This window comes from Camellia sinensis, chromosome 3, assembly GCF_055761805.1.
Source record: "Camellia sinensis isolate YWXY chromosome 3, ASM5576180v1, whole genome shotgun sequence".
Taxonomy (NCBI): Eukaryota; Viridiplantae; Streptophyta; class Magnoliopsida; order Ericales; family Theaceae; genus Camellia; species Camellia sinensis.
The window spans coordinates 25,187,914-25,214,296 of NC_138963.1; the positions used below are offsets into that span (position 1 = coordinate 25,187,914).

The following is a 26,383-nucleotide window of genomic DNA, read 5'->3' on the forward strand; positions in this document are numbered from 1 at the left end:
ACAAAATTTGTAAATAGAATTTTGGTTGTTTTTGTTTTTGTTTTTGTTTTGTAGTAGTTGTTGTTTGTTTTTTTTTTTTGTAATTTCTGTAGTAAACTTATGTATAAGTTTGTGAATAAATAAAATTCTGAGTTGTGTTTGTCGCACTGTGGCCTTTATTTTTGTAAATCTGAGAATGGTTATTCAAATAAGGCCTGTGTATAAATCGTAGTGAAAATTGAGAAGTAGGGAGCCAAACTAGCTTGTGAGAAAATTATGATGCAAAGAATGTTAATAGTAAGAATGTTGAAATATATAGGTCTTAAAATGTGAGAGTTTTGAAGAGTTAAGTGGTTGGCAAATGAAAGTTAAAAATGTAAAGAATGTTAAGAGGCATAAAAGCATGGACCAGGAATTGGACCAAGTATGGCAACTATGCTACAAACATGAAGTTGTAAGAATGCTTGAGCCATAATTAACTCAGTGTGGCTGAGCCCTTTGTACTCAGTCTAGCTGAGGCTTTAAGTAACTCAGTCTGGCTGAGCTCTTCATGCTCAGTCTAGCTGAGGCTTTAAGTAACTCAGTCTGGCTGAGCCCTTCGTGCTCAGTCTGGCTGAGGCTTTAAATAGGGTGTTATTGAAATACCACACAGATAACTAAGATATAAGATTGCTGTCTTTTAAGGTGCAACCTATTTGATCATAAATGTACACCATGTGAGAAGAGAATAAGAACATTCAAGTGCGTATATTATCAAAAAGAAAATACAGCAACTGATCAATACAAAAATAGGGCTTTATTAAAAATAACGCTTCAAGTGCTCGGCGTTTCACAGATGGGGGAGATCTCGACCTTCCATGTCCTGAAGTCGGTAAGTACCCGGACGAGGTCTGGTCTTAACAACGTAAGGCCCCTCGCACTTGGCTGCCAACTTGCCCTCAATCGGATTTTTGGTGGCAAGAGTTGTTTCATGTAAAACAAGGTCCCCCACGGCGAACTCCCTCGGTCGGACTTTGCGGTTGTAGTGTGTTCTCATTTTCTGTTAATATGAGGCCCGTTTGACAGCAGTGATTTCTCGGAGCTCTTCAATCAGGTCTAGGTCGGCTCAACGCAGTTCTTCAGTGAGTTCTGGATTTGGGTGCAGAACCCTTGGGGTAGGCAGATCGATTTCCACTGGGATGACCGCCTCAACGCTGTATGTTAAGCGAAAAGGGGTCTCCTCAGTGGGGGTTCAGGCTGTAATACGGTACGCCAAGAGTACGTTTGGTAATTCCTTCGCCTAGAGTCCCTTAGCAGCTTCCAGCTTAGTTTTGATGATCTTCAGAAGACAACAGTTGGTAACCTCAACTTGGACATTGGCTTGGGGATGATCTGGGGAAGAGAAACATGGCTGGATTTGAAGTTCTGCACAGAATTTTCTGAACTTGGCATTGTCAAATTGTTTGCTGTTGTCAGAGATGATGGCTTGAGGGAGCCAAATCGGCACACGATCAACTGCCAGATGAATCTGGTGGTGTTCCGCTCGATAATTGTGGCAAGGGGTTCCGCCTCTACCCATTTAGCGAAGTAATCAATGGCGACAATTGCGAATTTGGTTTGGCCTCAGCCAGTGGGCAATGGGCCAACTAGGTCGATCCCCCATTTGGCAAATGGGTAAGGGCTGCAAAGTGTGATCAATTCTGTAAGAGGAGCATAAGGGATGTTGGCAAAGCGTTGGCACTTATCACACTTAAGCACGAATTCAGTGGCATCTTGGTTGAAAGTAGACCAGAAGTAACCAGTGCCGATTATTTTGTGGACTAGTGACCTGGTACCTGAATGATTGCCGCATACCCCCTCATGGACTTTTCTCATCACGTAGGTCCCTTAAGCAGGATTGAGGCATCTCAGGTATGGGCGTGAAAAGCCACGTTTGTACAAAAGACCGCTGATAAGGATATAATTGGATGACTGGGCCTTGACTTTGGCGACCTGGTGCTTGTCGTCTGGCAGTTCCCCCTTTGTCAAAAATATAAAGATGTCGGCCACCCATGAAATAGGTTCGTTTTGGAGGAAGTGAACTTGCTGCTGGTTCAGGGAAATGGCAGGGTGAGCCAAATATTTGAGGCGGACACCATGGCTGAGTTCTGACTGGTTGGCAGAAGCTAACTGAGCCATCTCATCTGCCTTGGAATTTTCTGTCCGAGGAATGTGCTTGATATGGAAATTATTGAAGAGGCAAGCAAGGGGGAGTGCAATATCCCTGTATGCTCGCATTGTGTCTTCCTTGGCATCGAATTCCCCCGTGATTTGTCCGACAATGAGCTGGGAATCGCTGAACACTTGGATATGGTTGATACCAATGTCTCTGGCGAGGCAGAGACCTGCGACAAGTGCCTCATATTCAGCCTCATTTTTTCTTGCGTCGAACAAGAAACGGAGAGCACACTTGAAATAACCACCCTCAGGAGCGGTAAGGATGAGACCAGCCTCGCTGCCTTCTTTGCGGGATGATCCGTCGACGTTGAGGCTCCAAGAGTGGGGGTCTTCTGCCTCAGTATGGAATTGCGGGGGCGGGGGAGCCGTGATTAGAGTGAGGTTAGTGAACTCCAAGATGAAGTCGGCCGCAACCTGCCCCTTGATCGCCGTTTGAGGTCAGTAGGAGATGTCAAATTAGCTGAGCTCAACTGACCATTGCATAAGTCGGCCAGACAACTCTGGTTGTTGCATTATCTTCTTCAACAGTTGGTCAATGAGGACGACAATGGGGTGGGCCTGGAAGTAAGGTCGGAGTCGTCTTGAGGCTATGACCAAGGCTAAAGCCATTTTTTCAAGCAATGGGTAGTTCTGTTCTGCTCCCCTGAGAGCCCAACTGATATAGTAGACCGGTTGTTGGACAGAGCTGTCTTCCCTGATGAGTGTTACACTGACAGGGGTGTTTGACACGGCTAAGTAGAGGAAAAGGGGTTCACCCGTGATTGCCTGAGAAAGTAAGGGGGGTTGGCCATGCATTGCTTCAATTGCTGAAAAGCCTCTTCGTATTCTACCGTCCACTCAAAACCTTGCCGAAGAACTTTGAAGAAGGAGAGGCACTTGTCCGTTGCGCGGGAAATGAAGCGGTTGAGGGCGGCGACTCTACCAGTAAGCCTCTGAACCTCCTTAACCGTTCTAGGCGACTGCATTTCTATCAAGGCCTTGATCTTTTCGGGGTTAGCTTCGATGCCTCGCTGACTGACCATAAAACCCAAGAACTTCCCAGATCCTACGCCGAAGGCGTATTTCTTCGGATTGAGTTTCATTTGATACTTTCGTAGGGTGCCGAAGGTCTCTCGCAAGTCGGACAGATGATCAGTGGAGAGCTTGCTCTTGACTAGCATGTCGTCGACTTATACTTCCATGTTCCAGCCTATCTAGGGATGAAAGATGGCGTTGACCAACCGTTGGTAAGTAGCCCCGACATTTTTCAACCCAAATGGCATGACACAATAATGGTAGGTTCCCCGTTCGGTGATGAAGGAGGTGTGTTCCCGGTCAGACGGGTGCATCAGAATTTGGTTATACCCAGAGAAGGCGTCCATGAAGCTGAGCATTTGATGGTCGGCCGTGGCGTCAACGAGCAGATCTATGCAAGGAAGGGAATAACTATCTTTGGGGCAAGCTCGGTTAAGGTCGGAGTAGTCAACACAGAGTCACCATTTACCGTTGTTTTTACGGACCAAGGCCACGTTTGATAGCCATTTGGGGTAGTCCACATTTTTGATAAACTGTGCCTCAAGGAGCTTATCTACTTCGGAAGTGATAAGAGTGTTGCGCTCCGGCTGAAAGATGCGCTGCTTCTGGCGGAAGGGTCAAAAGTGGGACTCAATGCTGAGACGATGGGTTATGAAGGAGGGGTCAATGCCCGGCATGTCGAAGTAGGTCCAGGAAAATACGTCGTTGTGCTCAATCAGGAGGGAAGTAAGGTCGGCCTTTGCCTGGAAGGATAGTTGGCTGCCGATCTTGGCAATTTTTGTCGGGTTGGTGGCATCGATGGGGACCTCGACAAGCTCTTCCACTGGTTCCCCTCTAACCAGCTCATCCTCAACCCTAACGTCGAGCCCTTCAATGATCATAGCCTCCTTTAGCTTAACCTCTTTAAGTGAAGCGACGTAACATTCCCCGGCCACAGTCTGCTCTCCCCTTACTGCACCGACCCCTAGGTCGGTGAGGAACTTGACGGCAAGATGAAAAGTGGATGTGATAGCTAAGAAAGCATTTAGGGCGGTGCGACCGAGGATGATGTTGTAAGCAGAGGGACAGTCGATGACGAGGAAGATGAGTAACTTTGTGGTCTGCCGTGGGTATTCTCCGATTGTGATAGGAAGATCAATGGAGTCGATGGAGGTCACCCGATCTCCAGTAAAACCGACCAATGGGGTTTGGAGAGGGAACAGACTTTCTTCCCCGATCTTGAGCTGGCGGAAGGCATTTAAGAAGATGATGTCTGGAGAATTGCCGTTGTCGATGAGAACCCGTCTGACCTTGAAATTGGAGAGGAGGACAGAAATGACGAGAGGGTCGTCATGGGGGTAACAGATGCCTATGCTGTCGGCGTCCGTAAAGGTGATAGGCTCTGTCCACTACTTGGGTTATTTGGAGGGTCGGTCCAATGTGACAACTTCTTTGTCTGAGTCCTGCCTTATTTTTCTGAGTTCTGCCCGCTGAGCCGAGCAAGATGGTCCTCCGCAAGCAAGCCCGCCGGCAATAACTCTGATCTCTCTAACAGGGGGGGCGGGGTTCCCTTGTGCCCAGGTTTGCTGTGGAGGGCGATCATGACCTTGATTAGGTTATGTGGGTTGTCGGGAAGGGGTGCGTCGGCTGTTGTTTTTAACAGGTTCAGTCATTTGCCTCTACTGAGAGCAGGCGTCCATGAATCGACTGAGACGTCCCTGACATATCAAGCCCTCGACCTGGTCTTTGAGGTTAACACACTGCTTCGTGTTATGGCCGTGGTCTTGATGAAAGCGGCAGTATGTGGACTGGTCTCGCAGGTTGGAAGGAGACCATGATGGTTGGGGCCATTTTAGGGGATAATCTCGTTGAATCTGGTTCAAGACTTGTTCCATGGGGGAGTTAAGGGGTGTGTATCGTTCGAACCGGCCGGGCGTTCAGGTTGGTGCCGACCGGTCGGCTCAAGGTGGTCGGTCAGTATACTGAGGTGTTTGGTTATTATACTGGGTGTTTCTGGTTTCTGAGTCCTTTCTCTTCTCTTTGGGGGTCGGATTTTTTGCTGTAGGATCTTGGTGGGCGACTAGGGAATCTTCAGCGTTCATGTATTTTTGGGCTTTGGAAAGTAGGGTTGCCATGGAGGTCGGGCGATTTTTGGAGAGGGAGAAAAGGAAATCAGATGATCGTAGGCTGGCTATGAACGCCGTGAGGATGACCTTGTCATCGTTTTTCGCTACCTGCAAGGCTTTGGTGTTGAAGCGGGTGACAAAGTTGCGCAACGACTCCCCCTCAGTCTGACGGATGTTGAGGAGCTGGGTTGCCGGACGCCGCTGGCGCTGGGCTCCAATGAAATGGCTGAGAAAGGAGTCACTGAGGTGCTGGAAGGTGAAAACAGAGTCTGCTGGCAATTGACTAAACCAGAGTCGAGCCGACCCCTTGAGTGTTACGGGGAAAGCCCGACACATGATTTCATCAGAGAATGCATGGAGGATCATGAGGGTTTCGTAGGTCTCAAAGTGATCGATTGGGTCTGATGTACCATCGAAATAGTCGATCCTGGGCATTTTAAACTTAGAAGGTAGAGGTTTGTCCCGGATGGAGGCAACGAATGGTGAGTTGGTTGTGGTAGATGGTTTATTCGGTATATTCTGCATGACTCCTTGGAGCTAGAGCTTCATGGCTCGAAGTTCTGCATCCCAGAAAGGGACATTGTCACCTCCGGACTGGAGCGGAGGCTGGACGCTACTGGCCTCGCCCTCAAGGGTGGGTGCCGGGGCTGATGGATGTGGGACTCGAAGTGGAGAGTTCATATCTGGGGGAGGGGGTCGCAAGCCTTCCAAGTTGGGTGGATGAGGCTGCTGGATAGTATAGCTCGGGGCTCGTTCTTGGTTGGGTGGAATATCTGGAGGTGGTGGAGGAGGCATAGGAAAGTTTCTTTGGAGTAGAGCATTAATCAAGGCTTGGTTTTGCTCGGCCAAGCGGTTGATGCTGTTGGTGAGCTCGGTGAAATATTGTGGGGGGTTGTTTGGATTAGGATGGTCGGCAACATTGTGATGGGAAGCCATGAATCTAGTCGTGACCATCCACCTTAGTGGGTGGCAAGAAGAGGTTATTGGGAAAGGGTCTCCGGCGGCAATAAGCACAACTGGCACGCGGAACAGAAAGGATTCCCACAGACAGTGCCAACTGATGATGCAGCATGTTCCAGATGGAACGGGTCGGACTGATCCACGCTTCCCAAACCAATGCCCAGGGTTCCAAGCCCACCAGAAGACCTGTACAAGAGTTCAGCGGGGAACGGGGAGTCCCCTAGCGAACCCTCCGACAAGAAAGTTAGAAAAAGCGGTGGAATCTGGAGATAGATTAGATATAGAAAGCTTAACCTTCTTCTTGTCTTCGACGTCTACTTTTATCCTTTGGTAATCATTTCGTTGTCCCTTCCGACCTGCCGTCTTGGCCGAAAGTCTATGCTCTAGCTTGCCTTGTTCATGGTGAGGCCATTCTGTCTCGACGGGGAGGGGTTATGACAATAAATGCTGTAAGGAGCTTCATTAATGGCTGATGTGCAATGCAATAACTTTGCAGGATCTTTGTCTGCTTATGTGGCCTATCCTTCACCTGCCACGTGTCTAAGTGTCATTGGTTCTTGATGCCATGTTGAGCTCCAACAACGCTGGGTTTTAGTATTTGAATTATGCATTGGGTCCTAAGTGGTGGGCTATATCTTTTATAGGCTTCCCATGTCAAGGTGAACTTACAGTGTACCCTCGGTTATTTTCCTATGCCATTACTGGTTGTTGCAAAGTGAAAACAAAACTTATCATATACATTAGTATGTTGCCCAACCAAAATCAGAGTTCATTTAAAGATAAATTACATTGGCATTCCATGTTTCTTATCTCATTTTAATCTCTATATTTTTAGTTAATTTAATTTAGAATTTTTTTTAATAACCCCAATTAAGATTTATTTATTAAAAAAAAACAGTTACTGAATTGGTTGAGATTAACTTGTTAAGTTGAGTAAGTTTATAATTTTATCTTTAAAAATATGACACATACCACTTGTACGTAATTTTCACAGAAACACCAACAGATATAATCAATCAGATCAAATTGATATAAAATCATAAATTTATGAGAAAAATCAAACCAATTAAAACTAAAAAAATCAAAATGATATGAGAGCAGAAATATAAGAAGAATTTGCTCTTCATTTAAGTATGACCAAACCTAATATGTCATTATATATTGGTAGGACAGAGAGGCATAATTATTGATATAATTAAACAGTATAATTATGGGGGAGAAGGTGATTGATAACAACCGAGAGACAGTGCATAAACCAACCTCAGCCAACAGGGTTCATCACCCTGGAGTTGTATCCATTATTGGAGCAGGTTGGTTTTGGAGCCCACATTTGAGGTGTTCCAAGGCTGTATATATATATATATATATATATGTACATGATGATTAAACTATATTGGCTGTTTTGTGAAGATCCTAAGACAAGCCATATGATTGGGAGATTTCCTTCAATTTTTTTATTTTTTAAAATATATATGTTACAATCACATATAAATTTCTAAAATGTTACAATGTGTTTGGTAATGTTTACGTTTTCAGTTTATATTTACAAAAATTTTATAAACTGATTTTTGTTTATTTTTTGTTTATCTTTAGAAAAACATAAACTACAAACGCGTTTGGTAATTAACAAAATGTTTAAAAAAATTTAAAAATATAAAAAAGAATGAGAAATGGCAAGTGGCGGCGAAAGACGGTGGTAGAAAGTGGTGACGGTGGGTGGTGGGTAGCTGGTGGTGGCGGGTGGGTGGTGGTGGTGGTGGTGGTGGTGGCGGCGGGTGGTGGTGGTGGTGGTAGTGGCGGGTGGTGGTGGTAGTGGCGGGTGGTGGTGGTAGGTGGGTGGCGGATAGCGGGTGGTGGTGGTGGGTGGGTGGGTGACGGTGGTGGGTGATGGGTGGTAGCGAGTGGGTGGCGGGTGGTGGTGGCAGGTGGGTGGCGGATAGCGGGTGGTGGGTGGTGGGTGGTGATGGTGGGTGGATGGGTGATGGTGGCAGGTAGTGGGTGGTAGTGAGTGAGTAGTGGTGGCAGGTGGGTGGTGGGTGGTGGGTGGTGGGTAGGTGACGGTGGCGGGTAGTGGGTGGTAGCGAGTGGGTGGTGGTGGTGGTGGTGGCGGGTGGGTGGTGGTGGGTGGTGGTGGTAGGTGGGTGGCGGGTGATAGTGGTGGTGGTGGGTGGTGGGTGGTCTTTGGTAGTGGCGGATGGGTGACAAGTAGCTGGTGGTGGCAGGTGGTGGATGGTGGTGGCAGGTGGGTGGTGAGTGGTGGCGGCGAGTAGGTGGTGGACGATGGATGGTAGTGGCGGGTGGTAGATGGTGACGGGTGGATGGTAGGTGGGTGGTGGTGGTGGTGGTGGGGAGGGGTGGGTGGTGGTGGCAAGTGAGTGGCAGGTGGGTGGTGGCTGGTAGCTGGTGGTGGCGGGTGGTGGCAGGTGGGTGGTGAGTGGTGGTGGTAGGTGGTGGTGGTAGTGGGTGGTGGCTAATGTTAGGTGGTAAAAAAAAAAAAAAAAAAAAAACTCAAAACTCAAAACGGAAACACATTTTTTGTGTTTTCATTTTTTGACCAAATTTATAAACTGAGACCACTGATTTATAAATCAAAAATTTTACCAAACAAGTTTTTATTTGAATTTTTTTAATTTTTGTAAATATAAACAGAAAACTGAAAACGTAAGTGTTACCAAACGGCACCTTAGAGATTTCAAACAAATAAAACTTATTCGAAATAAGAATAGTCGAATTCTTGACAATTACGGGAGAAAACTTTTACTTCATTTCTTCTTTCTTCTTATTTATTTATTTTTTCTTCATAAATCCAATATTCAAATACAACCTTAAATTACCTGAATTTGTAACATAAGATTCTTGCTTATAGTAATAATCAAATATCCACTGCATATGTCTTTTTACAATCTATAGAAAATCAATTATAAATATCGCAAAAATTCTATCAAATAGAACATTCAACTATTAAAAAAAATAAAAATAAAAAAGAGTCAAATACATAGTTATAGCAATACAATAAACCTAACAAACGCAAGAAATTCCCAAACAAATACATGAAGGAAAACGCGTAGGTGAAGAGAATCAAACTCCTACTCGTTACTAAGGTGCAAAGATTCTTGGCCCAATGAGCTAACCCCGTTTGTTAAATATGAAAAAGGTGCAAGTATTAGCTCAAGCCCAACTAAAAATAAGTAAAACAAATTGGTTTAAGCCCAAGTTTTTGTCCATATGGAAAGGCTAATTATAACCTCAAGCCCAAGTACAAGTAACTCTACTGATTTGGATGACTTGGTTTTGATAAGAGTCCATATTAAGGCTTTGTTTGTCATGTGCTAAAATAACATATTATTTTAGTACATTATCTTATTTTGGTCATAATCATCTTATTTGAATCACATCACCTTTCTATCATATCATTTCAAATTCAACTCAAATTTCACATTTTTTTTGTAAAAAGTCAAAAAGTATACTAATTTAGCACTTCCCAAACAACACCTAAATCATGAGTAAGTACCTAAAACTATAATTGTTTGGGAAGTAGGTTGGCTTTTTGGCTATTTTAGTGTGGGGCTAAAAAGTCTTATTTGAGATAGGTTTTTTGATTTTTTTGACTTTTTGTGAGAGGAAGAATGTAATGATTATGGGTTGGATGTGACATTTTGTCTTAATAAGTTAAAAATCTTATTTTGTCATTTTGTGGTTAAAATAGCTCCAAACCCAACCCAATTCAAGTTGCCAAACGAAGGCCCAAGGTCTTGTGCATCCATTGCGGGGGGAAAAAAAAAAATTGATATAATTTTTACCAATTTTATGACATTTTCACCCATTTTATAACAATTTTTAATCTATATGAGTATGAAACTAAGCTTTATAATTTTGTTTTTTTTGAAAAATACTAATGAGTGCCTATGAAACATTGTTTTAGTATTAGGATTGGGATGAAAAATGCTTAATGAAATCAATAAAGAGTGCTTTAAAATAGGTAAAAAGTGTCTAATGTTCTTGTGTCTTGGGGCATTTGATAAGTTTAAAAAATAAAAAAATGAAAGAAGAAGAAATGCAATTTACTTCAAATTCTCTAAACAGCAAATTGAACTGATTGGTTTCATATAATACAAGGGCATGACAGCAATGTGTTTAAAACTAGAAAGATCACAAGTTGATTCTCTGGATTTGTGGTTCTTTTTTCCTAGTTTTTGAGTCCAGCCTCAAGATATTCCCATCAACAAAAGCATTGCCAAAATTTGAAGAAAAAAAGAAAAGAAAGGGAAAGAAAAGAAAAGAGAATTATAAAATTACAAGAGAAGAATTAAAAAAATGAGCTCCTGATCATAGGAAAAATCTTATCTCTCAACTAATTCAGTATCTTCCTTGAATCTTTTTCCATTTCATTGATGGTCTTCTACATTGTCATCTCTTACTACTATCTGGCGAAGTTACATGGAGACGAGTGTTTGTTGCAGTTCCTGTTGGAATATGAACATCCCATAGCATGATTTTGGAGCAACCCTCTGCCGGGATTCCTATCAATTGTGTCTCCTCTTCAAGAACTTCATTCTTCACGAATTTAATCGTATTCTGTCGAATCAAAGATTAAAATAAAAAAAAATAAAAAGATATTCATCAATGTAAACATCTTTCATGATTTGAAATTTGACATACCACTTGAGGTTAGGTATCAATAAGAAACTACTATGCATGTTTGTTTCAAGTTTTCAAAAAAAAAATAAAATAAAATAATACCCAAAAAAAGGAGCAAAAAACCAAGAAAAGTTTGGTATAGTTCTCAAAAAATTTTGATTGTTTTTTTTGTTTTTTTTAGAATTAAAAACCAACAAAAGTTCGGAAACGCCCATTTTTATTTTTCGTGTGAAAACAAATTTTTAAATAATTTCCAACAAATAATTTGTCAAACACTTTTTCATATCAGTTTCTGTTTTATCAGTTTTTGGGAACAAGAAAAATATATTTTTTTTTTTGCCTCTTTTTCTACTCATGGTCAATCCACTTGGTTTTATATATAGTAGTTTGGTGCATGGTTTTGGTTTCATTTTAATTTTTCTTGTTGTGATTAGTTTAGTAGATATCACCTTTCATCCCCTTAATTAACTAATGTCTTAAGAGTTTTAAAATATAAAATGGTTGGAGAGGTTGGCTAAACGAGTACGAAATTCAAATAGTGAAATTGAAAGCATATCTTATAGTTGTTAATTTAATGGGAATCCAGCTGCATTAGTGGATGCATGATTGATTAGGCATCCTATATAAAATATGTGGCATCATTGCAATGCAGCTAGGATTTATTACATTTTTTTTTTTATTGAGGTGCAACACTTTTGAATGAGTAAATATTATATATAACAGTGATATTATGTGATGGTATTATCTTTTAAAGAATTATTGTTTTAGACCCATCTCTATAAGGTAAATTATGTACAGCCACTCACAAATCATAAGATATTAAATAAGCTAAGATGTTGTTAGCCGGAGTTGAATATATGGCGTTCAGATTTATAAAGTCTCAGTAATAGTCTTAAATCAGTACCTGATGAGTTATGATTTTGTTTACTCTACAAACACAAGATCAATCACTGAACATGCATAACTAAGATCAACATATAAATGGTAATTGATTTTGTGTCCCTTGTATTTTTGCAAAGTAAAATGATACTTCTAGTGAGGTCTCAGGAAATGTCACAGGTCAAGTGTGATGAACAAATTTTCCAATTAACTGCCCATTGAAACCATGACTAAACTTTAAAGTTGGTGAAATGGTGTTATCATCTTGACTCAAGTTTTCTTTTTATTTGTTTGAGTTGCAATCAACTCTGAAGCACCGACAATTTTACCATATAAAATATCGATATTTTTTGAATATTTATAACTACATATGCTCAGACATATATATAACTAGTAGCTGATCTACAATAGGCAAAGAAGGATGGATGCCTTTTAAAAATTATATTTTTACTTAAAAGTTTACTCCTTATATCTTTTAAAGGCCCTCACTCCTTTTCTTTTTTCTTTTTTCAACTAAATTAAATATTTATATTGTTTTAAAGGCTGGACAACAAAGTGTGCTAGTAGTCTCATATTCAAGTTTCTTTTTTATTTTTTGTTACACCAACTCATGAAATACGGATACTGAGTCATATATGTATTAGATATAAATATTTTTTAGATATTTGTAAATACGTATATACATGCTTGCAACTTAAACAACAAAGTATAATTCTTGGGGGTGATGGGCTTACCTGTGTGGTGTCTTGAACAGATGAAGGGCGACCCCATCTTTCAGGGTCCCAAAGGATTGAACTGTTGAATGCAAAGCTCGAAATATGAACAGGTGATTTTACGTCTGTCAAATTGTTCATCTTTCTCAAATGCCATCCTACAACTTCTGAAGAATCACATACAGGTCCTTCAATTATCACCCTATTCCTGTTTGCAGATACCAATGCCATTGGCCATGTCCCAAACACCCTGCAAAATTGTCCCAAGTTCACAATTAATCATTGATTTCTCACAATTATTTATTGAGTACTCAATGGGTTATTAAGACTAAAGACTTCGTCGGTTAGTATGGATGTTGATAAGTATTGGACAATAAAAGCTCAATTGATTGTGGGATTTGAGATCTTTTCACTGACCCAAATTTGAAATAAGAGTATTTTTGATATTTTTATACTCATAACCTGTTATCCTAATTCTATATATATGTAGTTGAGGGGATAACTTTTTTGATCATCGTAGAACGGCAACAATTGTAAACATAATTCTAATTTTGAAGTGAATTAAGTAAATTTTATACATTTATTTTTCTCTTTTTTCATGTCTTGCCGATCCTAAGTGTTTCGGATTCCTAATATAATTTTCTTTTCTTTCTTTTGATCTAATCTCAAGAATATTGTTTGGAAGCAAGGTTGGTAGCTCTAGGTGCATTATATTGACATACCAGACCAAGTCCTCCTTTGCAAACCTAGGGTTCTTAAAAGTTGAGTAAAGATTCTATGGTTGTCTAAAGCCATTTGGAACCATAATGGAGGTGGAATATCTTTAACAATCTTTTTGGAATAATCAACGACATTAATGCTAACAAAATCAGATTATCTAAAGATCCACTAGTTTTCCAAGAGAATAGATGCCCAACTAAAATATTGCAATATAAGAAAAAGAAGAGACATAATAATGATCCATACCTTAAAGGAACTTTGTCATGACCAAAATAATTTCATGGTAAAGAATGAATTATATATTTTTAGTTTTTGCTTTAAGGTGTAATGGTTAGTGATATCAAAAAAATGTCTAGAAAATAATATGTATGGCATAAATTTAAATTTGGTATTGTGTGAATCATACTCAGAATGAATCTTATTTAAACGTTTAATTTTATAAGATAAGAACTTGTTTGTACACACTTTTATGTGCATAGTATTGCCATATTAAAAACAGAAAAAACTAAATATTTAGAAAATTGTTGAAAATTTATGTATAAAATGTCTACAGAACGGCTTGTGACAACCTTACCTAAATGTAATTATAAAATGTAATAATTGCCTAATGTCAAATTGATATTGCCTACAAAACAGAACGGAAAACCTGACCATTTGATTAATTCTCAATTTCAGCAGTTAAATAGAACTTAGTGGTTATGAGCTTTAGAGAAGAAGCTTTTGAGAATCAACAAAATTAGGCAAACCTAATTGTGATTTGGTAACTAAAAGTTTCATGTTTGGTAGACTTGTGGGGACTCAAATTATTAGCTGACACTTACTTTTGTTGAAAATATATTTATCCAAACAATAAGTGGAACCTTGAAACCTCCACCCACCAGCCTGCACTATTTCATCTTCAACCTCTCTTGATTTTTCCTCTCCCTCTTGGATTTGAAGATAAACAGAGATAAATTAAAAATTAGTTGAAGTATCACTTTCATTTTTGTTTTCTGTTCATTTTTTGGAAAATGATTAATTATATTTTTAATTTCCAAAGTAGGAATCTTGTGTTATTTTGGTCTCTAATATTTAAATTGTGTCAATATGATCCTCAATTAGACTGGGTGATGCAATTGAGAGACGCAATTGAAATATTTGTTTATATATCGGAGACCGATTGACACAAACATTAGCGACTAAATTGAAAACTGATACATTTTTTTATACATTTGAGACCAGATTGACATAATTTAAACATTAGGGACCAAATTAAAACATTTTTGTATATTAAAGCCCAAATTAACATATAACTTAAATATTGGAGACTAAAATTAAACAAGGCTCCCAAATAAAATTGTAATTAGTCCTTCAAAAAAACACAAAAAGAGAGTTCTTTGTCAAACTATTTCAAAAACTTCACAGATAAATTTTCTGAAAATAACCCATTGAAACACCCCAAAAAAATTATTTTTTAATGATCTTAAAACTACTTTCTCACAATAATGAAAACGGTGAGTATTTTTAAACTTCTTGCATGTTTTTGTTTTGAGAAACACAAAAAATGAAAGTAAGTAAAACGAAAACAAATACCAAACAAGATAATCATAGCTAGAGAAAAGATAAAAACGTACTCAATTCCTCTAATCTCATCAAAGAAGCTAAGATCATAAACATTGGAAAGCCCTGCAAAATGAACGATCCCACTTAACCGGTGATGCTCGATGTGATTAAGCGCGAGGTTCCTCTGATGATCCATTTCAACTTCTACATCAGTAAAATTCTCCTTAAACACCACATGCCTATACATAATCCCAGTTTTCCTTAGTATTTCCGACACTTCATCGGACTCACATTGTTGCTCCACCACAACCCACAACAACGGTGGAGGAACCAATCTCAACGTGTTCGATAACCGCCTCAAATTCACACCTCTTGTCTGATCTTTAACACTAGTAGGTGTGACAACAATTATGAGTCTTCTAGTAACCAATTCATCAACTTCTTTATATTCTTCCTGAATTTTTTCACTATTTGAGTCATCAGAATTATTAGTAGACCTTGATGTTGGCTCTGCCACCGGAGTTTCATCCAATAGAGTTCTGTTGGAGCTCCCGCTCACAATTTCTATGGGTTGTGGCGAAAATGCTGATCGTGTCGATGAAAGGCTAGAAAAAAACGATGGCTTACCCGTTGGAGCGAAGCCGGTGAAAAATCCCATGACAAAACATAACAAGAAATGGACAATTGCTTTCTTGTATAATTGGACCTTTTTCTTCGATCTTTCTGTCAAACCCATCTCGGGACAGTGGCCGGAATCTGACTTTTCCGGTGAATTTTCTGGTGAACTTGAATGAATGAAATAGTCTTGGAAGGAACAAGAATGGTAGAGGGCTCAAAAATGTCAAGTGGGGCTTTATATTTGAAAGTTGGAAAGACTGCACAAATTTTAATTTTAATTTTTTTTGTTTTTGTTTTTGTTTTTAAATATGGCGGGAGCCAACTGCCATATGATTAGTACTGGTGAACTTAACATGGTTGTGTTTTTTTGGTTTCGAGTACTTCATTGGTTAGAGATTGCTTAACAAAGTCATACCTTGAAATTAAAGAAATATGATAAGTAGTAAATAAAAATGAGGGTCTGAGTTGATATCAGCACCAACTAGTTGTTGAGAGATGCAAACACATCAACTACACTCTTTTGGGGACTGGAAAAAAAAAATAACTTATAATTTAAATAATGAATGGTTGGGATGGTTTGTTTGGAGTTGACCATGATGAAATGGAAGCATGACACATTAACTTCATGTGAAACTAATCCGGGATTGGCCTGGTGGTTAAAATGTTTCTTAATTAAACGTAATGTTTGAATTTTAGTTTAATTATTGTGAATGTAGTTTGTTAGCTTCATTCCCATTATTCTCATAGGAAAACTATATTTGGGTTTTTTTTTTCAAAAAAAAAAAAAAAAAAACTATGTTTAGAGAAATATTTAAATTGTTTTAGAATTATCAAAAATTGTTCATGCTAAAATGAAGATGATATGAAGAAGGTTTTTCTTTTTCAAACTACTCTCTTTTTTTTCTTTTTCTTTTTCTTTTTTGGGTTTATACATACACGAGAAACAAAAATAATATTTTGAATTAACATATAAAAATTTTAATGTATTATTGTTTAGAGGACAAGACACAATTATAAAGTATACAATTCCTTTGGAGGGAAGAGGAAAAAGAAAGAGGAGAGTTTGTAAAATGAAAACCGATGGCATATATCATTTTTGTACTTAGGCAAGATAGCTAAAGCAAATGAGTTACAAGTATTTTATTCACCAATGTATATAGTGCTACAATAGCTATGATTGGTAAATGATTTGTGATTTGAGAATGAAATGTTGCATTTTCATTAACCAAATTGATAGGCACAAGAGTGACCCACCTAAAGATAAAAAAAGGTAAAACCTCCTAGCCATGAATTTTCTATTTTTTGGTAGTGTGAATCATGAGTTTCACACTTCATAGGTTGGGTCCAACATTAACCAATTCGAAGGCAAAGAAAAGGAGAATAAACTTAAACATCAAGAATTGTTGACTACTTCATTATGATATTTGATGTTTGTTGTGATAGCTTCATACATACGTTGTTGTTTGTATTGAAAACCAGGTTGGGTCCCATCCAACCGTCGCTCTCATGTGAATCTCCATTCTGTATTTTTAACAAGGGTTAATTACACTTTATCCCCTTGTAATTTTGTTCAAAAAACATGACTCCTTTATAAATCATAAATGTACACATAACCACCTTTTAATTTGGACGGAAGTGCAATTTATGACTCTATTAACGAATTTTACAAAGTTCCTATAGTACCTTTACTGCTTTATTTAATTTTCGTATATCTACCACTCCCTTCTTTTTTTTTCCCTCTCTCTCTCTCTCTCTAAAAGCCAACAATTTGATTTTATCCTTCTTTATCCCCCCGTACTAACTCATCACTTTCTTTTAATACGAAATTTTATTTCTCATAATCTAAGTAAATCAACTTCATTTATTTTGGCATGGGGTTGCTATGGGATAGCCATAGCTGCTGTACGAAGTAGCGAACGGAACTGTTGCCACTATGGGGTTGAGGTTTATGGTAACCATTAGTAGCTCTTGAGTGGTTGGTGGTTGAAATAAATCCATGTCTTTCATATTAGTTTCAATGGCAGATTATACATATCAATTTCAATCTATTGTTCTACTACACTGTATTTGGAAAAATGAGTTTTAAGGGCTGCTAATCAACCATTCAACATTAATAAAAATGCAGGAATAAATAACTAAGCACACATTTGCATGTGTTTTCCATCTTTAATTAGTGTCTTTATGCTAGCCTCATGATACTTATTCACAATCACAATTCTGGGTTTTTCTCATTTTAAATTTGTTCAACACAGTTAACTTCACCTATGATTTCCATCTTCAACACTGAATGGTGCTTGGTGATTGATTCAATTATGGTGGCTTGATGCTGGTGGTAGCGGATGTAAAAGAATCTGGTGGTGGTGGTTGAGGAGGGTAGAAATGAATGGTGAGGGTTGAGGAAGAAAATAGAAAAAAAGTGGGAAAATGTTTTAATAAGGATTATATAATAGTTTTACCCCCATACTTCTATTGTAGCATAATTGCCACGCGCCTCACAACCCTTGACCAATACGCACTGTTAGGTTTAACGGATTCTGCTTGTTTTATGCTTAACTCTAAATCATAAGAGAGTTATGTGCATGTTTCTAAATGATAGGGGAGTTATATGTTTCCGAGCCAAACTAGAGGGGGTTAAAGTGTAATTAACCCTTTTAACAAAGGGCAACTTCAACTATTGTGGAGTTTTTCATACTACATCCATCCACTGCAGATCGAACAAGGACATGCCATATCATTAGCCTCTGCTTGCAAACTAGCCGAGCTCCAAGGAGGGAGAAAGGAACAAGGATCATGCTCTCAAAGAAGTGGCAGTCCAAATCTTATCTAAATTCAGAGAAACCCTAACTAAGCCGTGCCATAAGAGATCATTCTCCAAATGGGAGAGGGCCAATCCTTTAGGAAACTAACTAAACCGTGTCACAAGGGTCATTCTCCAAATGGGAGAGGGCAAGGCCTTTAGAGGGGTCCAAATGGAAGAGGGCCAAGCCTTAGAATGTTTATGTAGGTTGGGTGACAAAACGGCCAAAATACTCAAGGGTATATGAATCAGGATAACAAATGTTGAGCATGCAACGCAAAGGGTCTTCACTGATTTAGTACTCTTTAAGAACTTCCAAATTGGTCACAAACACAATTTCTGTGTTTGGTTTGGGAATTTAGAAAGAGATTTAGAAAAAGAAATAGAACAGGTAGGTGAAATGTGAATAAATCATGCCTATATTTCACATAGTTTCACACACCTTTTCCCTTTTCCTTTCTAAATCCCTCCCAAAATCCCCCAACCAAACACAACATAAATCTCATAAAGAAATCAAACACAACATAAATCTCATAAAGAAATCAAAGTATTCTTCCATGCACCATCCCTAGTTACAAAGAAATCAAGTATTCCACCTTTCATACTATTAGTAATTTACATAACCCCACATAACCTTGTAGCAGGACCAAAACCATTACAAGTCACAGAGAAATCAAAGTATTCCTCAGCAATTTACATGACCACACATGACCTTGTAACAGGAGCGGTCTTATACATATAATAACATGAAATATATCATTCAACCATCGTATATGTCCATAGCCCCATTTCTTCCACATATACCAAGCAATAATCAGGCTTAAACAAATTGGAAAAATTCACAATAAAACAAGGCACAAGTAAAACATAAAGATGCATCCAAATGTAAGAGTTCAAATACTTGGATAAAAACTCAAGAGACAAATGTAAGAGTTCAAATACTTGGATAAAAACTCAAGAGACTTACAAGTTCACATCCGACCCAAATTTCATCACTCAAAACTAAAAACTACAGATACTAGAAAAATAGAATACCACGAAAAACACTTTTGTGACTGCCTGCCTGTCGAGAACTCAGATCTGCACCTGAATGTTTAACACCACCACCATATTGAGCAGCTACAAGATCCAACAGAACATAAAAACAAAATTTACCAAATTTAAAACAGAATTTACCAAATTTAAAACAGACAATAAGTCTACTTCTCTTAATATGAAAACCCTTAAATGAACCGATCATTTCTTCTTCTGAGCAGCCTTGGTGACCTTGGCACCAGATGGATCCTTCTTCTCAACACTCTTGATGACACCAACAGCAACAGTTTGACGCATGTCTCTCACAGCAAAACGACCAAGTGGTGGGTACTCGGAAAAAGTCTCCACCACCATGGGCTTTGTTGGAATCATCTTCACCATCCCAGCATCACCGTTCTTCAAGAATTTGGGCTCCTTCTCGAGCTCCTTCCCAGACCTCCTGTCAATCTTGGTCAGAATCTCAGCAAATTTGACTGCAATGTGGGAAGTGTGGCAATCGAGAACTGGGGCATAACCATTTCCAATTTGGCCAGGATGGTTCATGATAATGACCTGGGAAGTAAAGTTGGCAGCTTCCTTTGCAGGATCGTCCTTGGAGTTTGAGGCAACAAACCCCCGTTTGAGATCCTTGACAGCAACATTTTTTACATTGAAACCAACATTGTCGCCTGGTAGGGCCTCCAGGAGAGCCTCGTGGTGCATTTCTACAGACTTAACTTCAGTGGTGAGACCAGTTGGGCCAAAAGTGACAACCATGCCGGGTTTGATTAAACCAGTCTCAACACGGCCAACAGGGACAGTGCCAATGCCACCAATCTTGTAGACGTCCTGAAGTGGGAGACGGAGAGGCTTGTCCGAGGGCCTCTTGGGTTCCGAAATCATGTCAAGGGCATCGAGCAGGGTTGGGCCCTTGTACCAGTCAAGGTTGGTTGACCTTTCAATCATGTTGTCACCCTCAAATCCAGAGATTGGGACAAAGGGGATCTTGTCAGGGTTATAACCCACCTTCTTCAGATAGGAAGACACTTCCTTAACAATTTCATCATACCTTGCCTTTGAATACTTTGGGGTTGTTGCATCCATCTACAATGGAAAGATGAGAAGAAATTAGCAAAAAAGCAATGATTACAAAGGGTTTTATCATCAAAACATAATATTATGCAATTGAGGTAGAAAACTCTGCTCCTGCCAAATCCATTAGTTCTTTGGAACGTCCTCTTAACGCATCACTGAGAACTTGTTCAATAATGACGCCAAACATCATGCCACCTGCCAATGCCAGCCACTAAACAAGGGCAGACTTTGCCCCACCTTAAATCAATAAAGCATATCAACATAGCAGGGTGACGGTTCATTCATTACCTTGTTGCAACAGCAGATCATTTGCTTGACACCAAGGGTAAAGGCAAGCAAAGCATGCTCACGTGTCTGACCATCCTTGGAAATACCAGCTTCAAACCCACCAGTTGTTGAGTCAATGATAAGGACTGCACAGTCAGCCTGTGAGGTACCAGTGATCATGTTCTTGATAAAGTCACGATGGCCAGGGGCATCAATGACAGTGCAGTAGTATTTAGTGGTCTCAAACTTCCACAAAGCAATATCAATGGTAATACCACGTTCACGTTCAGCCTTGAGCTTGTCCAAGACCCATGCATACTTGAATGAACGTTTGTTCATCTCAGCAGCTTCCTTCTCAAATCTCTCGATGACACGCTTGTCAATACCCCCAAGCTTGTAGATCAAATGACCAGTGGTGGTCGACTTCCCAGAGTCGACATGGCCAATGACCACGATGTTAATGTGAACTTTTTCCTTACCCATTTATCAAAACCTGAGAGAGAATAAAATTTAAAATGAGAAAACTAAAATTTCAACAGAACATAAATAACAACTTGATAATAAAGTTCAACAAGTACGTAAAAGCAGCAGGACAGATGAAATCTTATTCAGTACTCCAACCAAAACATTAGGCCTTTAACAACAGGCTGTAACATTGATTTTACTCCGAAACTACTGTCTATATTATCTTTAAAAGAGGAACACACACAAGAATCCAACTCGATAAAAACAGCAAAAACCCTGTCACCTCTCCATTCTACGTCCAATACAATACAAAAAAGAAAATGAACAAGTAACGGAAGACCACCATTACTTTTCCATGCAATTCCGTCCACAGTAATTTTTTCACTGCATGCCACCATTCATAATGTAGCTTTATTGTGAAGAGTGGTGAAGAATTATGATGCCTCAGCACTATAATTCAGAACCAATGGCTGCATTCACTATTCTCATTGAAAACCAATTTCCATATAATACAGGAAGAACACGAGAACCATAACTTGTTCCTGATTTTCCTTGTTCAAATTTCATTTAGAAACAACTGATCTATAATGCAACATGACCATATTCTTCAAAAACTCTCCATTATCATTTGCAGTATCTAAAAAAATTTCTGGAGATAACATCACTTTTTTACCCACAAAAAAAAGTCCACAAGAAACCAACTTTATCTGAAAACATTGCACAACAAAAAGTACAACACCCAAAAAAAGTCCCCCAACTCTGGAACATCATTTTCTGGCATTTTTTTTTAACTGGACATTTTCTTGTGCAATTTTTTTTAAATAACATCAATATGTTAAAACTTTTTGTTGACTTGAAAATTTGATACAATACCTTGAACAAAAGAGAGGGAAAAAAAAAGCAAAAAATATTTGAAAAATCAACTTGAAAGTTATTTGCAAACCAATATGAGTAACCGCACACTTTTAAGATGGCTTTTGTTTTAGTGATATCTTTTTCATTTATTTGTGTTTTAAGCCCCAAAAAATATAAGTATTTAAAAAAAAAAATAAGTTAAGTTTGAAATTTAAAAAAATATATATTTATCTGAAAATTTTCAAGTTCCTCAAATTAGATCCAACTTTAAAAATTTTTTGGGTCTTCTAGTCTATAACACTTAAAAAGTACAAAATTACAATAAAAATCATAACATATATAAAGACAAATTAACCAAAAAAAAATAAAGATGGCCTTTTTCCTGCTTGATTTGTAAATAATATTTTATATTTTAATAAAAGAATTAATTCACCAAAAATACACAAACTTCAGAATCCAACTCGATAAGATAAAAACAAGCACTTTCCATAAAATCCATACAAAGTACATACATATACCTACAGTATAAACCAGCTACTTAGCTCATAAAACCGATCGATCACAAGAACATCATGCAGATCGAGATCGAGATCGAGATCGAGATATACTTGTATACCACAGACATCAACTCGAAGAAACAAAACCAAATCACAAGCTAATCGATAATGTATATATTCAATTCGATACGTATAACACAAAAATCATAATTCACAAAAAAATTGACATACCAAGCAAGATCAGTATGAATACATACATGTATAAACTGATAAAATGAATTCAGAAATAGAGATAAAATTAAAAAGATCGAACCTTTAGACTACGAAAAGACTATTGAAGAGAGAGAGAGAGAGTGAGTTGGGATCGATCGGCTTGAAGCTCTCTTGCACAAGAGACAGGGCCGAGAGCAAGCGCAGAGAGGGGGAGAAGTATGAGCCTCAGAGCTGCTTATGTACTGCCATAGCTAGGGTTTTTTATTAGCCATCGGATTGTTCTTTGATCCGACGGTGGAAAAAGGTCCCAATCCATGGCCGCCACGTTAGTGTGAGGTGACTAGATTCCGATACAAATTAAGGTCTGTTTGGCAACACACACAAAAAAAAAAAAAAAAAAAAAAAAAAAAACGTTTTTGTTACTGCTTATTTGACTGATAATCAAGAAAAATTAATCATCTTGTTTGATTTTGGTTTTCAGAAAATACTTTTCAAAATTTTATTTTTTGTTTTTTTTTGTTTTTCATTAATTTTTTTAATATTTTAAATAATTTTTAAAATTTTTAGACACACCTAATATAAATACACTTAAAAAGTATAATATTTATGAAAAAAACTTTTAAAAATTTACTAAATACCAATAATATAAAAAAAATACTAAAATTCAGTAAATTTTCATATTTTTGTGCATTTATTAATTTTTTTAAATATTTTTCACAAATATTTTAATATTTAAATACATCTAAGTAAGGTGTATCTAAAAATATAAAAAAAAATTCTTAAAATTTTAAAAATATTCACTAAAATTAAAAAAATGCGAACAACAAAAAACTCAATTCCCAAAAAATTAAATTTAAAAAACTAAAACCAAACACACTGAATATTTTAACAAAATCTTTTTTATTTGTCAAGTGCAAGTATTTTTCAAAACTTTTTTCCTTTTATGAAAAATTTTAAAACATCAAATTCTTTTAGCAACAAATCTCAAAAAATAAAATACTTAAAAATATAATTAGGAAAATAACTTGAGGGTGTGATTTGGGACCTTAAATTACAAACAAGTATATGAACGATTTTATAATTATAGTTGAAATGAGTTTTATAAAAAAAATTTATAAAGAAGTGAAAATCACCTTATCAATTTACCAAAATACTTTTATCTCTTATTTTCATCATCTTTCTCCTTGTTTTGAAACTTTGATCTTTGATTCCCATCATCTACAACCATTACTCCTATCCTTCTGTTCAAAAAAAAAAAAAACCATTACTCCTATCCTTTTTTTTTTTGACGTGTAAGTGCATGGATAAAACTTGCACTCATGCACACTCTAGACTTGCATCCAACCAAAAAAAATGTAATAACATAAAAAGGGGTGAGAGGTCGAGACGAGGTGTGCTTGAATGGGGTTGAAGTGTTTCGATGACTATGATTTTGATTGATTAGTTTGTTGGATGGAATAAGAATGGATTAAGACAAAAAATAATGTAAGTGTCGAGAATAGATGAATAAAGGGTTAATAATAGTGCCCAAGCAGTTGGGTGTTGGGCAATGAGTTGTCTAAGTGTTTGTTAACGATAAAATTGATGGTTGAAAGTTTAGAACAAAAAAAAGGAAGACTAGGGTATTTTGATAAATGAATATGGTTGATTGTCACATTTTACAATCAGTTAAGTGAACCCCGTTTGAACTGTTACTAAAAAAAATTAAAATTTTTAACCCTAAATTCTATGTCCAAGTTAATTCACATTATAATTCACTAATCATTTGAAATGACCGCTCCTCCATTACTTCATTTTGTAATGCCCACTTTACCTCGATAATATTACAAATATTAATTGGTGTATTAAAAAATTTATTAATCGAGACACAAAATATTCATATGGGATATCTCACTTAGGTCAAGTTCGATATACTTAAAAAAAGATAAAAAATTAAAAAATTACTATTCTATTTAAGTCACATCACTTCTTTAACGCATCACTGCAAACCCAACTCAAACCCAATCCATATTTCATAAAAAGTCAAAAAGTGCACTTATTTAGATCATCCCACACAACCCCTTAATGTTTGGCTCACTTAACATTTTATCTAATTAGTATACTTATTTCATTAATTAGTTAGTGTTTGGTTTATGTTTAGAATTATGATTTAAGTGTGAAGTTTTATTTTGAGTTTGTGAGTTTTGAAATTATTATTTTAAAAGAAAAAATTTGTTTGGTTATAAGTTTTGAATTGAATTTTGAATTGATTGTCGAATTTTTGAAATGAGTGTTGAGTTTGTGAAAAGCTATTTGATTATGAGTTTTGAAAAGAGTTTTTAAAACTTAATTCAAAAACTTATAACTCATAACCAAACACATAACTTAAAACTCTATTGACAATTCTATTCAAAACTCATAATCAAACTCTTTTTAAAATTCAATTCAAAAAAATAATTATCAAAAAAAATAAATTTTTATTTTAAAAAATTAAAAAATTCTAAAAATATTTTTTTATTTAAAATATTAAAAAATATTATTATTTGTTAACAAAAATATTTAGCTAGTGCTTTAAAATTACTTTTGATGGTATATTCGGTTGAAATTTTTTTTAATTGTTTTGTTTAAAAATGTTTTTTTATTTTTTTAAATTTACTGTGACAAATTAATTTTTTTTGTTAATTTTAAATAAATGTCCAAATAAATTGTCATTTTGGTCTCAAAAAAATATTTTCTATATTTAAAAAATATCAAAAACAAATATATATATTTTTTTTCAAGATAACAAGTACCAATTGCTAAGAGGAAAAAAAAATAATGTTCCGGTCAACTAGCCGAATGATCAGCCGAACGTCTGGGAGGATGTTCGGGAGGGACGATTAGGTAGACTCAAAAATTCAAAAATTATTTAGGATGATGTCCTGGCAAACAATCAGGTAGACAAAAAATTCAAAAACTCTCTAGTTTACCAAACATGTCCTCAAAATATGTTTTGAAATTGATTTAAAATCATAATTTGAAAACTGTAATCAAACAAAAAATTGATTATTAATATAAAATCATAGTTTGAGAATCAAACCAAACATCGCCTTAATTTTTCTAGTATTATTATTGTTTCACCTTTGAATAAACCTTATATTATGACACTTTGTGTTCAGTGAAAAGTATCTATTATAACTGTAACTCCACATCAACTTAGTTCGTTAAACTTATATAAAATTTTAGAGAAATTATACAAAAAAAAAAAATTATAAGATTTGATCATTGTAATAAAATAAATTTTGAGTTTCATAATTTTTTTTAATTTAAACTATAATATTTTGATTTATTTTCAATTTAAACCATCTCCCTATTTTCATTAAATAAAATTGATGAAAAATATACTTTAGTCATTAAACTCAATGAAAAAAATAATATTTTAGACATTTTATATACACTTACATTGAGTTTAATAATTAAAATATAACTTTTTCATCGATTTTACTTAACAGAAATATGTTAATGATTAATGGACAAAATTAAAACTCATAATTTATTTTGTTACAAGTATCAAACTCTGAACTTTTTTTTTTTTCAATGTAATTTCTTCTAAATTTTTACAAAACAAAGATAAATCAAATTATTCACCAAATTTATAACAATTACATTTCTATACAAATTTATTTTCTTTCATCAAAAAATGATTAAAACATATTTTAAAAACAAATTTCGATTTAAATAATAATAATAATAAAAGAAAATAAGAAAGTTGCTTTTGGTCCATTTTTAGAATTTATTTATTTTTAATGAAAAAATAGGAATTTATGACAAAAATAAACATTCAAAATTAATTATTTA

General features: G+C 36.7%; 2 protein-coding genes across 2 annotated transcripts; both read right to left on the reverse strand.

Annotated features, from left to right (window-relative positions):
• Window positions 1–10,325: 10,325 nt before the first annotated feature.
• LOC114281250 (beta-1,4-xylosyltransferase IRX9) lies at window positions 10,326–15,684 on the reverse strand. Its single transcript, XM_028223693.2, has 3 exons — window positions 14,818–15,684; window positions 12,506–12,734; window positions 10,326–10,829 (listed from the first exon to the last, which is right to left on the reverse strand). Exons 1-3 carry the CDS (start codon window positions 15,480–15,482, stop codon window positions 10,662–10,664), a joined length of 1,062 nt encoding a protein of 353 aa, XP_028079494.2. The 5' UTR covers window positions 15,483–15,684; the 3' UTR covers window positions 10,326–10,661.
• A 3,351-nt stretch (window positions 15,685–19,035) lies between these two features.
• LOC114281249 (elongation factor 1-alpha) lies at window positions 19,036–22,895 on the reverse strand. The gene is made up of 3 exons (XM_028223692.2): window positions 22,668–22,895; window positions 20,559–21,030; window positions 19,036–20,279 (listed from the first exon to the last, which is right to left on the reverse strand). Exons 2-3 carry the CDS (start codon window positions 21,018–21,020, stop codon window positions 19,398–19,400), a joined length of 1,344 nt encoding a protein of 447 aa, XP_028079493.1. The 5' UTR covers window positions 21,021–21,030; window positions 22,668–22,895; the 3' UTR covers window positions 19,036–19,397.
• Between the last annotated feature and the right edge of the window lie 3,488 nt (window positions 22,896–26,383).